This window comes from Penicillium chermesinum, assembly GCF_028974085.1.
Source record: "Penicillium chermesinum strain IBT 19713 chromosome Unknown utg000002l:1.0-5270490.0:1.0-5274688.0, whole genome shotgun sequence".
Classification (NCBI taxonomy): domain Eukaryota; kingdom Fungi; phylum Ascomycota; class Eurotiomycetes; order Eurotiales; family Aspergillaceae; genus Penicillium; species Penicillium chermesinum.
Window position 1 is genome coordinate 3,360,563 of NW_026695312.1, and position 12,969 is coordinate 3,373,531.

The 12,969-nt window shown below is 53.4% G+C and overlaps 4 protein-coding genes across 4 annotated transcripts; 3 read left to right on the forward strand and 1 right to left on the reverse strand.

Moving 5' to 3' along the window:
* Positions 1-159: 159 nt before the first annotated feature.
* Positions 160-2,002, forward strand: N7468_002118 (uncharacterized protein; the record flags this gene model as incomplete). Its single annotated transcript, XM_058471415.1, has 2 exons — positions 160-684; positions 1,085-2,002. The coding sequence occupies 2 exons, from the start codon at positions 160-162 to the stop codon at positions 2,000-2,002; spliced, it is 1,443 nt and encodes a 480-aa protein (XP_058334556.1).
* Positions 2,003-2,785: 783 nt separating this feature from the next.
* Positions 2,786-5,356, forward strand: N7468_002119 (uncharacterized protein; the record flags this gene model as incomplete). The annotated part of the gene is given in 3 exon segments (XM_058471416.1): positions 2,786-3,577; positions 3,643-4,164; positions 4,181-5,356. The coding sequence occupies 3 exon segments, from the start codon at positions 2,786-2,788 to the stop codon at positions 5,354-5,356; spliced, it is 2,490 nt and encodes an 829-aa protein (XP_058334557.1).
* Positions 5,357-9,995: 4,639 nt separating this feature from the next.
* On the forward strand, positions 9,996-11,328 carry gprC (the record flags this gene model as incomplete). The annotated part of the gene is made up of 2 exons (XM_058471417.1): positions 9,996-10,878; positions 10,940-11,328. 2 exons carry the CDS (start codon positions 9,996-9,998, stop codon positions 11,326-11,328), a joined length of 1,272 nt encoding a protein of 423 aa, XP_058334558.1.
* Positions 11,329-12,120: 792 nt separating this feature from the next.
* N7468_002121 (GNAT family N-acetyltransferase) lies at positions 12,121-12,600 on the reverse strand (the record flags this gene model as incomplete). The annotated part of the gene is made up of 1 exon (XM_058471418.1): positions 12,121-12,600. The coding sequence occupies one exon, from the start codon at positions 12,598-12,600 to the stop codon at positions 12,121-12,123; it is 480 nt and encodes a 159-aa protein (XP_058334559.1).
* Positions 12,601-12,969: the final 369 nt, after the last annotated feature.

Sequence of the window (12,969 nt, forward strand, 5' to 3'; positions counted from 1 at the left end):
GCCATCCAGCAGTTTCGATGAGGGTGGACACGAGACACGAGACTCCACAGAGTCTGAAGCAGACAAATATAAGTCTTCCCTTCAGGCGCAAGATAGCGTGACCCATCATAATCAGGATATCAATCCTTCGACGCCCTCGAGTGTCGATATGACTGCAACATGGCATGGGATCGACCCTACCCCATCACCAACTATCTTTTCGTCAATCCTGCCTCGGATGGTCCCAGAACCGGAGTTGACTTCGCCATCGCCGAGGTCCAACAAGAAAAGGAGGAGAGGGCAGCACGCAAGTTGGCGAAGAAGCTAGGGAGGAAGGAGAGGAAGAAAGCGAAGAGGAAACAGAAAGCGCTCGAGAAACAGAAAAGGCGAGAGTCTGAGAGTGCAAATGATGGTCCGGTAGTCCAACCCAAAAGTCTCTGCGCAGAGCAGAGACACAGAAAGCACAAGTATGACCGCAAGTCAAAGCACAAACTGACTGAAAGTCCCCAATTCGTTCATGATGACTCTCGAGACCAAGAGGAGAACCCGAAGGAAGATAAATCCTCCAGGCAGAAATCAAAGAAGAAGAAAAATAAGAAGCGCAACTATGGAGAGGTTGGCGCCGAGGCAAATGTACCAGCTCACAATGAGAGAGGAATAGACATATCTCTCAGGATCGAGCGAGCGACAACCCCAGTCAATGCTGTCGTCGAAGGGCCGCAAACACCAAGCACTGGACGATCCGGGAAAAGCATATTCATGCCTTTATCACCCGACCCAGCCGAATGGTCGGATTTTTAATAACCAATGATTCGTCAAGTGTGACAGCCGATGATGAGGTGAAGTCAAAATATTTTCCGTTCGTACCTCTCAAGAGTACATTGCCGAGTCCATCTCGATTGCCGCCTGCAAATACCAATTGTGATCCAGCTACTGCAAGGCATACCCGACCAAATCTCGAAGAGCTGGGGTTCCAAGCCAACCTCGTGTCATCGGACTCGTCCCTTGGCGATGCCTCAACTGATTGTTCATCTGATGATGACGTCGGGATCCCAACTACAGTACACGTGCCAAGCTCCGCGAGTGAGGCGACCACTTTGACCAGCATCTCCCTGCCAAAAGCCCCTACTTTGTGTCTCAACCTACCAACTCGCCCCCTCAAACACCGGCCAAGAGGTCTGGTCTTCTCCACCCCGAAGCAACGAAACCCCTACGACCCAAGATACCGAAGGTCTCGCCTTGTTTTCCCCAGGCACATGTCGGTCCAGAGTCATGCCTTCCTTTTCCGCCTCTCGATGCGCCTGCTTTTGGGCTTGTTCAGGAACAGCTCGCCCATGAGCCCTTTAAACTTCTGATCGCCACAATCTTCCTAAACCGAACTCGAGGTGGAGTTGCTCTACCGATTTTGTTCAAGGTCTTCGAAAGGTATCCAACTATCCACGCCATGGCCAACGCGGACCAGAAGGAACTGGTGGATATGATTCATTGCCTCGGATTTCAAAACCAACGCGCCAATAAATGTATCAAAATAGCACAAACCTGGCAGACGAATCCACCCTGTAAAGACAAACGCTACCGCAAGATGCACTATCCGCGAAAATTGGACGGAAGAGACATCGGTCGCGGAGAGTGCATTGATGACGAGGACCATCGATCGGGATGGGAGGTTGCACATCTACCTGGAATTGGTGCATATTCGCTGGACAGCTGGCGGATTTTCTGTCGGGACGAGCTTCGGGGCACTGCTACGGATTGGAAGGGCACTGGGGCAACTGAACCCGCTTTCGTTCCTGAGTGGAAGTCCGTTCTGCCTATGGACAAAGAACTACGTGCATATCTCACATGGATGTGGCTTAAGGAGGGCTGGGAATGGGACCATCGGACAGGCGACCTGAAACCAGCGACGGAGAAGACCCTTCGAGCTGCACGTGCGGGAGGAGTTGCGCACGAAGCGGACGGCAATTGGGTGTTGGAGACGTCGCCGGTCAAAGTTTCCAACGGGTTGCACTGGGAAGGTCAATAGGATTGTTCAGCGGGGGTTTATCTTCTTTCTTTCTTGAATCTTTTTCTTTGTTTTGTTAGATTAGCCTAAGTGATACCCCCACAGCATCTGTGCTTTAACTCTATTCTCGAGTCCGATCGGCCCCGTTTCATGATGAGATAGTACGCAGCTTGTACCTTAGATTCCCCTTAGACGCCCTGAGCTTCCGAGACCTGAAACACACGCCTCTTCCTATAAGGGGGTGCACTCCGGGGGAGATTCGAGATTCTAGGCGATTCGACCAGGGGAAGACCCATCAGGCTTCCATGCAGCATCAACCACGTCAGTTAAGGCGGGGGCGAACAAGTGTCGGTCTGTTCACCGCATAGAAAGTCCACTTCCTTCCTCCTCTTCCCACTCCACTCTAATCTCGCTACCCTGCATTATCTATGCCTGGATAGGCAGGTTTCACCTGGTTTTTGAACGTGATTCCGCTGCCTAAGCCTAATTCCCACTTCGCCCCCGTTTTCTCACGGAATGCCGGGGCCCCTCCCGCCATCGTGCGATCGACACAAGCGCTGAGCCCCCCCCTGGGCCTTTTGCGACCAGTAATAGCCCTTCCGCCCAAGTTAAGCGCCAGGCAAACCATAGCCACGCGCATTGGCAACCCGAAATAGAGTCATAGAGTCACATTCCCGCGGCGGAGCTTTTTCCCCCTTCCTAGAGTCTCCTGAGGGATTCGAGGAAATCGGCGGCCGATGAACCAGCGGGCCCGAGCCTGACGGGATCCACCTCGTGCGGCTACGATTTTCTCACGATCCCGCCATGTTCTTCCCAGTCAGACCTAACAATACCCCTCGTTCCTCCAAGACCTCGAAGAACTGGAAGCAACGTCCCAAGCGGTCGTCCCAGTTGTCCCAGGTCCGCTCCACCCCCCGCGACCCAACCAAGGATCCTGAGCCCGACGAATCCACGGCTCGGTCTGTTTCCGCCTCGACCTCCCTCAGCGACCCCCCACGTCGCCGGTCCTCGATGCCGGGAGTCGACATTGACACTGTGAGCCGGTCGGGGACGGCCTCCTTCCTTGAGTCCAGAACCAGCCTACCCTACCCGTCCTTCTCCAAGGCGCATAGCAAGGAGGATGTTCGCACCAAGCAGAACATCCCTACCCCCGACCCGACCGATCTGACTGAGGATAACCACGATGGCGGGAAGGAGAATAGGGCGAGCAATGGGCATACTGACAATCATCACGCCCCGCCAAGTCCGCCATTGACGGGCCTTGACCAGCCCGCCTCTCGCAAGGGCACCCCGGATGAAGAGCAGGGAAAGGAGCCGAAAGAGAAGAGCTCGGAAAAAGTGAAGGCTAAAAAGTCGACTATCAAGATACGGACGAGTGATGTGAATCGTTCCACTTCCAGCCTTCGGTCCAAGAAAGACGAGGGAAGCAAATCCAGTAAAACGGCAAGGGCCGATTCAACAAAATCCAAGTCCTCCAAACATGATGAGCCATCACGTACCAGCCACCGGTCATCCAAATCCAAAGCGAGTGATGAGAAGAAACCGAAGAAGCGATCGAGTCGCTCTACCATGTCGCCTTCCCGTTCAAATAACACCGTACGAGATATTGGGTGGAGTCTAACAACGGATCCGATGCTACATCTATCGCCCCGAACCAACAGTATATCCCTCCTCGAAAATCCACCACGCCGCCCGCTAAGCCGCCATCCCGCAGTCAGACTCGCTCAGCCGCATCGCATCGCCATACCCCGAGTGATGAATCCCTCGAATATGGACGACACGTTGCGCCCGGCCCAGCGTATGGGGCACCTCCGCCCCCTCCCCGCCGCCTCAAGTCCCCGTCACTATTCCCAGGGTGGACTATCTGCTGCAGCACGGGGGGGCTTGACGCGAAGGTTCCGCGGACATTACTTGCTGGGCCGTTTCCATCGGATCCTTTTGCGCAGTCTGCCACCCAGCCCCAGCAAGCTGCAGCTCGAGTGTTCGAGCCTTTCAACCGCCTGCTGGATGATTACTCGAAAGTAATGAGTAAAAATGGGTCGATTGCGGTTGCCACTGGATATCGCTCCGTCGCGCGACGGCTCCTTGACCGACTAGAGGCTGTTTTTGCACGAGACATCTCGTCGGAGCCTTGCAGCTGTCTTATGTGCGAGCGCGAGGATATCGAAGAACGTCCGGAAGGCGTAAGCTGGGGGGGAGGTCCTAGAGCTGGTTTCGGGACGACGAGAGCTACCCGCCTGGCCTCCATTTGTAATGGCACCCACTACGGTCGATATGGGTCTCGGTGAAGAACATGTTCCTATGCAGAAGCTTGATGTTGATGTTCCCGAAGAATATCGCGAACATTTCATCCGTCAGTCTCGAAAAACCAAAGTGGCGGTCGACAAGTGGCTCTCCGAACAACCTGACCAAGCGAGTAGCGCCGCGCCCGAGGAGGTAGACGATGAGACGCTGACGTTTGCGATGTTGACTCACCTCGAATCATGGCAACGATCTCTCTTTTGTGCCTTGCTTGGAATCAACTCTTCCACTCCTGTTCCACGAGCGCGTTCTGCCGTGGACGGTGTGATGCCCGAAAAACCCCCGGCGCTCGTCTCATCAGCTCACGCCATTCAACGCCTCTACCGACTTCCAACTCTCCCTCGAGACCCCGAGACTGCCATGTTCATGCTCAATCACCACGAGCTCCACCATGTCCTCGCCACCCTGGCCGCAATCAGTGACGATGAGTGGGAAATCTTGATCTCCGGTCGATTCGATGGTTTCCTTCGCAGCGGTGCCGAAGACGCAGCTCCTCCCAGTCGTTGGCCTGGCAGTCGGTCCACCACTCCTTACAGCCCCGGCGGAATATCGCGCGGTGCTACCCCGAACTACATGGACAGCAGCTTCCGCCCTTCCAGCCAACCCAGCGGTGGACCCTCATCCCCGGCCCATGGCGGACCGATCTCGTTGGACGAGGAAACCGAGATTCAAGTCCTGGCCGAGATCGAGCGCGACGTCTTCCAGGGTATGGAGGCCTTGGAGGATGCCTTCGAAGCCCTTCATCTCAAAGCTGAGATGGTGCGCCGAGCCCTTCGCGAACGTGGTGCCGGCCTCTCCGTCGCCAACCAAAGCCGCCGGGGATCCTACGTTGAAGCCCGCATGGGCACTCCTTTCTCCGGCGTCGGTGTCTGGGAAAGCGGAACCGAAGACGACTTCCTCGACGACGACCGCTCCCTGGCCCCCGACGACTCGGCCAGTAACATCAGCTCGAACCGCCGCCGACGCCCGAAGCGGCGTACCGAGCGACGAACGCCAGCGCCTGTCGAAGAGGAGGATGAGGGCGAGGAAGTTCACGACCCGCGCCGCGACTCGCGGAATCCTCGACGGAGGTAGCACGCCCGTGCGCGAGTCATTCCTCATTCTATCTTTTAGTATCTATTATTTTGCGCAGGGTGACAAAACTTTTGATGTTTCTTACAGAGGATTTCACGGACATGCGAGGCGGCTATTTATTGCATCGAGCGTATGGATTGATGAACCGACGATACCCAACTCTCCCCTGAACCCGGATGCCCCGTTTGCCAAATTTTTTCTTTTCTTGCATGTCATATCTGTATTTGCGCGTCGGTTGGCTTGTATCTGGTATGATTGATGAATGCCAAATGCATACTTTAGCTATGAGTTCTCCCATGCTGCGAGACCGGACAATATAGGGGTCATACAGAACTCAGGCGACGTCTCGCCACATCAAATCTCCATTGGACCGTCAGGATGGGTGACCGTAGGCGACCTACCACCCGATCCCAAGATTCAAGCCCGTGACTCTGAGCATAGTTTGGACGTAAAGATTAATGTATCCCAAGTCTCCTTCTGTTGCCACACATGCATCCTTGAAGCTCAGACAACTATGCAGAGAGATCCAGGTTGCTCACCAGATGATAGACGCCGACCGCCACACCGATATTGACCTCCGTAATCATGAATCATCCTCTGTCCAGCATCCACTCTCGTACACTTACTTCTAGTGCCTCCTATCACCCGTCACCACAAGACGGGGAAACAAGGAAACTGATTACTATTCCAATAACACGGCAATAGACGAGCACGGAGATTGGGGCGAAACTGACTCCTTATCCAACGAGATCTTACGACGGATCCAGAAGGATTCCGCGTTGTCGATACGCCAGGAATCCCAAATTTGGACTTGTGGCAAGAGTTGTAGGGGGCTCAATCTTGGCCCCCTTCGCTGTCCATTACCCAGGGAGTTCATGTGTACAGAGGATCACCTGGGCCGGCTACTCTCCGCTGTGGTGTAGGAGTTCCCCTATCTGGAAAGAGCCGCTCTCACGATCCGCGCTAGCGCAAACCTCGATAACCTAATTTGATTCACCGGATTCCATCTTCCGACGCTTGACTGCGGGTGATGGGCTTCCGTGGGCAAGGGCATCCCCTGTCCCGTCATTTAGGCTCCTCACCAAGACTCGTCAGACATGATAGAGGTACTCCGCACCAGGACCGCCGAACTCAGGGTCCGTGAATTGGGGGGTTTCCCGGTTCTCGAAGATGGTTTTTGCCATTTTTGAGCCACAGGACGAGGAACGTCTCTCATCCCCGGGGTAAACTTCGGTCTAGATGATCGTACATGCGCGGAGGGCCAAAGGCGGCCGTGGATCTGAAAATTGGTCCTGCTGAAGGGATCACCCCGCGCTCTCCACTTCAAGCGGAGGGGTTTGATTAGTGAACGATGGGTAAACGATGTGTGGAGAGGCTTTTTGGCATTTTGGCGTCTTTCAGGGGATGGGAGAGGCAAAAAAAAAAAATAAAATAAAAGGGAAATAGAGAGAAGATACGATTTAGTTGATTTTCCGCCGTAGCTTCTTCGTTGGATTCAAGAACAATCCTATTAGCTATCGAATATAAGGTTGCCCGTGTTGGAAGCACACTTGAGAAGATCGAGATTACACAAACTTCTCATCGATGCTTTTTCAACGTGGAGACACAGATCTGCCTCGTGCATATGGAGTGATAATGAAAGTTATATGTTGGCAGGCACCATCATGTTTCCAGAATCGGTTCCAAGGCTCCACGATATAGTCGAACTGGGGATTCATGTCAGGCTTCCGGGCCGTGTTGCTGTCTGTGCTGCTCTGTCTGATTTTGGAGATGCGCATCTGCGTTAGGGTCCCTAGACTCATGCGCGCTTGATCCTTCAAGTCTGTGGAACCCGGCTCGTCGGCACTTCAATTCATATGAAGCCGAGGGCGAGCAAATGAAGCCAAGTCTTCACGCTTGCGACTAGTGTGAAATCATTCAGCAAGCACAGCTGCTGTGGCGCACATGACCCTTCTAGACCAAAGGTAGAAACCGAACTCACAAGGCTACCTTACAGGGGAAAGCACCCGATTGGTAAAAGCCACACCAGAGAATCAGACATCTCGAAGTGTAGGGATAGCGTTCTCTTCTATTACTCTTCTAGGGTTCTCTAGCACAAATAGTTCGAAGAAAGAACCCTGGGCCCTTGGCAGGACCCTAGAGGCAAAACCTACCGACTGCCATACGTCAAGGCTCAGAATAATTGGAGTATAAAGTTTGGCTCTAGTCTCAACCTGACAGCGGGCCTTCCTGCCAAAGCAGCATTCAGGGCAAAAGCCGACGAGTCCCCACACATAAAATTCAGATCGACAGTCCGGCTGGGGATGGCTAACCCGATGGGGAAGGACAGAAAGGGGATCAATGGCGCTCACGCTGAACAAATCTGGAGTAAAAGTACCGTCGATGTACAATCTGATCCAGTTCTTCGATCTGGGAGGTTCATGCCATGCAAGTCGTCTGAAGGGACCGCCATGTGGCTGTCAGAATGCTGTCTGGTTCTGCGCGGTACTAGGAAAAATCCGTACACACCGAAGTCCAACTCCCCTTCTCTGTCCGCGGAGACCTTCCACCACGCTTGCGTACTTGTGCTACTCGGCTAATTACCAGATGCCCCTGGGACTCCAATGGATGTCCTGCCGGTGTAAGAATTAGGTAATTTTCGAGGATCTACTGCTAGTCAACTAAAATACTAGCGGCTCCCCTCCAAGTTTCCGGTTCGAGCGGATCGCCTGCCGTCAAAAGGAGCACGCGCCCCCATAATAGCTGAATATAGCTTCGTATAATTTCTACCCCAAACGATGTGGGGCTTCCATGACCCAAGGGACATGTCGATCGACTAATCAGCTAAATTTTAAGCGATGGCAACTTCTGGCCTGCTGGACTCCCCCCCCCCTACCTTACGCGGATTTCATCTTATGTTCCGGCACCTAAAGAGGTCGCCCTCCCCATTGCCATTGTTTCACTATTTTCTTTTCTACGGACATAGTCCCGCACGCGGGGCCTGAGGGGGAAAAGGCGGGAGTGGAGAGGGGGAAGGTGGCTGTATCTTGATACAAGCCAAGCCCAGCCTGGAACAAGGAAAACCCTGCTGGGGGGGGAGACTTTTGTCAACGGGAAGAATTTGGAAGCTCCTACACCAATGACAGGTGCCTCAACTGGAGACGAAAGCTTATGCTCCGGGGCCCAAGCCCGGCTCCAGCCCATGGATAGGCCTGCTGCTAAATACTCCTGCCTAGGGCGATCAGTACGGAGAAGACGGACTCTTCTTTGCACTCTTCACCTGGTGGGGCGCTCGTGGACGCTGCCGTACTTTCGAGAAGCCCTAGTCTCCACCGCCGGTCAAAGCAAATAGAAGGGTTACAGCCGCTGCGGGGATCAAGTGGTCTTAACCGAGAAACCTTATTCGTTATAGGTGTCCACTATTGGCTGGCAGCTCTGAACTGAGAGTCAAACTATCCCGTGTGTCCACGCAGGACGCTGTACTGTACGCCCGATGGTCTCGTTGCTGCTGGCAGGGGCCTACGCCAAAGGTGCCCGGGGCTAGTAACACCTTAACGCTTTCCGGTACTGGCAAGGATCATTTAGGACTCATATTTCCGACTGGAGGACCCTGCGCTAAACGTTCCAGAAGCTCTGTGGCAAAACCTCGGAAGAATGTTGCCGCCATGCCCAGGGCCTGACCAGGTGGTGTATGGGAGTATGGGGTCTCCATTCAGGGACTAATATTTAGGGCATATGATCCTCAGAGCCTATACATCTCACTATCTCAAATAATAGGGCGGACGAGGGTTTCTTGGACCGCTCTTGGCGCTATTCTTCTCGATCATTCGGCACGTTCCATGGAGGACATGATGGGAATCGTGAGGTGGATCACAGCCACCTGGGACTAAAACGTTGGCCCTGCATTCACTAAGGGGGGAAAAGGGAAAAAAAAATAAAAATAAAAATAAAAATAAAAAGAGGCTATCCTCCCCGCCTGGACCTTGCGGCACGGTTCAGCCTTCTGGTAATCATCGCTAGTGGACCGAAATGTCTTGCACGGATAATCTCATAGACCCATACAACCCGGTTGTCACCAGCGGAACTAGATCCCTGCTCCAGTTGCCCTCCCCCCACTCCGGCGGAGATGACCCTGATAGGACCTAATGATTAGACGCGACGAAGAAGCGGAGTACCTGTGCAAATGGCTTGTGAAGAGCTTGGCCGTGGTCTCTCGTAGTCTTTTTCCCTATTGAACTTTAAAGTTTGCAGGGCCTAAGAATGGCCACCGCATGTGGATCTCCTGTCTCCTTTCCCAGTCCATGCAACAGGGGTGGAAGGGCTACTAAAATGTTGATGGTCGTCCGCACTCTGGCCTCTCGGTGGCTTGAAGCATTCGAACCCTTTCTGTCTTTCTTCTCTGCCAGGGACAGCAACCGCTGTACTTTTGTCCCGGTTGATACCTGAGCCGGAGACGGTCAGACCCATCGTGCACACTGGGGTTTGTTTCGAACATCGGATTTCGATTTGTCCCGTCTTTCGATCCCCTGTCGGTTGGGCCGTCAAAGCGAACGGCGAATCTCTAAGAGAACCGTCAGTGGAGGGGGGGGACTCTTGTGTCTTCCAACATCTAGCCCGACTTCTCTAGGAGCTGGTGATTGCAGCCCGCAGCGCCGCCACGATGGCTGCTTCATTGCTCGCCTCCATGATGTCAACAGAAGGTCCAACAGGCCATTCCCTGGACCGCCGCTTGACGAGCGAGGCGACGCTGGATATCGACCCGCTGCCCGTTATTCAACGGCGAGGCCTGATTGCGATCTCGGTCTTGGCCTTCCTTTCGTTCCTTGCAACAGGCGGTTTACTTTGTTTCATCACATATCGCCTGATCTTCTGGCGAAAAAGCTACGCCAGATACATTGGTTACAACCAATACATCATCCTCATTTATAACCTTGTCTTGGCCGATTTCCAGCAATCCCTCGCTTTTTTGATTTGTTTGAACTGGATCATCACCAACAAGATCAAGTCCGGCACCGCCGGGTGCTTCCTGCAGGGTCTATGGCTTCAGGTGGGCGACCCCGGCAGTGGACTGTTCGTGCTGGCCATTGCCTTCCATACTTTCCTGCTCGTTGTCTGGGGCTACAAGATGAGCTACAAAGTCTTTGTAGGGTTCGTCTGCGCCGTCTGGGGTCTGGTCTGCCTCATCGTGATCATTCCCCTCTGTCTCTATGGCGCGGACGTCTATGTTCCCTCGGGCGCTTGGTGCTGGATTAACGAAAAGCACGAGGCGGCCCGTCTTTGGACTCACTATATCTGGATTTTCCTCGCGGAGTTCGGCACCGTCTGTCTCTACGCCATCATGTACTTCCAGCTCCGGAAACAAATCAAAGCTTCCGCCATTCTGGGCAACAGTCAACTGGAAAGTCTGAAGCGGCTGCGTCGTGTCGTCGGATACATGACAATCTACCCCATTGTGTATATCGTGCTCTCGCTTCCTCTTGCCGCGGGACGAATGGCATCTGCTCACGGAGACAACCCATCCCTTACCTTTTTCTGCTGCGCTGGTACGCGATCTTCCCCCCTCCTCTATGGGCATGGTGGTTCCAAAACTAACTGATTTGCAAGGTGCCATTATGACGACCTCCGGACTTGTCGATGTCGTGCTCTACACTCTCACCCGCCGCAGTCTCCTCATCGACACCGAAGACAGCCACGACCGCTCATACAACAGATTCCCGAGCAGCAAGGGCCGTCGCGGCGACACCCACTTGACCACAATCACCGCCGACATGCGTTCTCCATCGAAGGTGGGCGGAGCCCAAGAAACCCGCGATGGGTCCACCGAATATATCGTCCAGCCCGGTGTCGAACTGGGCCCCATGGACGGCAAAGTGTACCAGGAGACCACCATCGAAATCACCCACGAGCCTGCGTCTCTCGATGGTGGCAGCTCGTCCTCCTCCCCGAAGAACGAGTTCACTCACCCCCCTTCACGGACTCTGTGGCGGCGATGATACGACTCTTGATACCCCTAGTGACTCGAAATGACTCGAGCACCTTCTATATTCGACGGCCTTTCTTTCTACAGATGCATATTAATAGCCCGGTCGCATTCTTCCCATTCTTCTGATGACCTTCTTGATGACCTACGGGTGACTTCTTTTGTGTTTCTTTCTTTCTTTCTTTTCCCCTCCCACTTTCCCTCTCCTTCACTGGACGTCGTTCCCTATTCGATGACCTCTTCCCTATTCTCTTGTCTCGTTTTCGGGACGTGCAACGTATATATTCATCTCATGAAAAGTTTTCCCTTTTCAGTTCGGAGGACTGGTTTGGCTTGGAGCATGTTCTTGAAGATTCCCATGTACATTTGAGGTAGAAGCCTCCAGATTTCCTATTATAATTGGATGAGATCAGATTATGATAAGTCTTGACGGTCAGGATCACGAAATGCAGTACTAGGTCCATCCTCACGATGATATAATAAGTCGCATCATTAGCTTCAGCTGGATTACGGACCGCTAGTAATCCCAGAAGGATTCCTCCACGTCTCTTTTCAAGTTTGAGACTGGAGATCACTATAGCCAACAACAGCAGTTTACTAAGGTGGATAATGCCACACATGCATGCATAGACGATTCACGACAAATTACTTTCCTAGACCGCATCTTCGGTCAGACAGCATGTGAGTAGAGCCAGAGTGCATACTGAACCGTGTATACCTCTGAGGCGGGAAGACATATCGACTCGGACCTGAAGCTGGAAGCAAGTTGAACTGGCATTGGCCTAGGGGAATATAAGAGCATCCTTTATATATCCTTGCGAAAATAAACCCTCTCGAACCCCTCTTCTGTCCGTCGACCCGTCTCCATGAACCCTATCTTCGCATACAACGCAAGATTCTCATACATCTTCACGTTCGTGTACAGGGTCAGCGCCGACCGGCCTTGCGACCGCGCAACATCCGTCGCATAGTCCATCAAAACACGCCCGTAGCCTTTGCCTTGCGACGTGGGATCAACTACCACGTTGTCGATGATGATTGAGGACGAAGCGGGATCGTCGTGGAGCACGATGGATCCGACCATCTGGTGCTGGTCTTGTAACACAAAGACGTCTTTTTCTCGAATGACTTGGTGGTAGTCAGCCGCCATCGGGGCGGGGAGCTTTCCAATGCGTTCGATATACTTGGAGTAGGCTGCATCTACCATCGATCTAATTGCGGGGACGTCTAGAGGGGTCGCTTTTGAGATCGAAAGATCCGAGCGGGAAACGTGGGGTTCAGGCATTTTGGAGCAACGAGAGATGCAAGAGGGTGCTCGCCGATTGGAGTTCTCATGGATTCCTAGTTCTGGAGAGCAATGAGGCCTTGGCAAGGAAGCAATTATCCCATCGAGTATCAGCCTCCACTGAGAAAAGAAAACTATACTACGTATGAGTCACCCCCTGCTTACCAGGTCCAGATCCAGTCAATCATGTTGGAGGCAATACAGGCCTTCCAACCTTCCATCCGCCATGGATGGAGCCGTGCAGCTCGGAGACGCCAGTGATCATCTCTCCTCATTGCAGATAGACTCTTATTTCCACCCTCCTGCCCCGGCCTCAGCAGAGGGCCGCCAACTCTGTGCCGGGCAGACTGGATTCTTCCATCTCCCTGG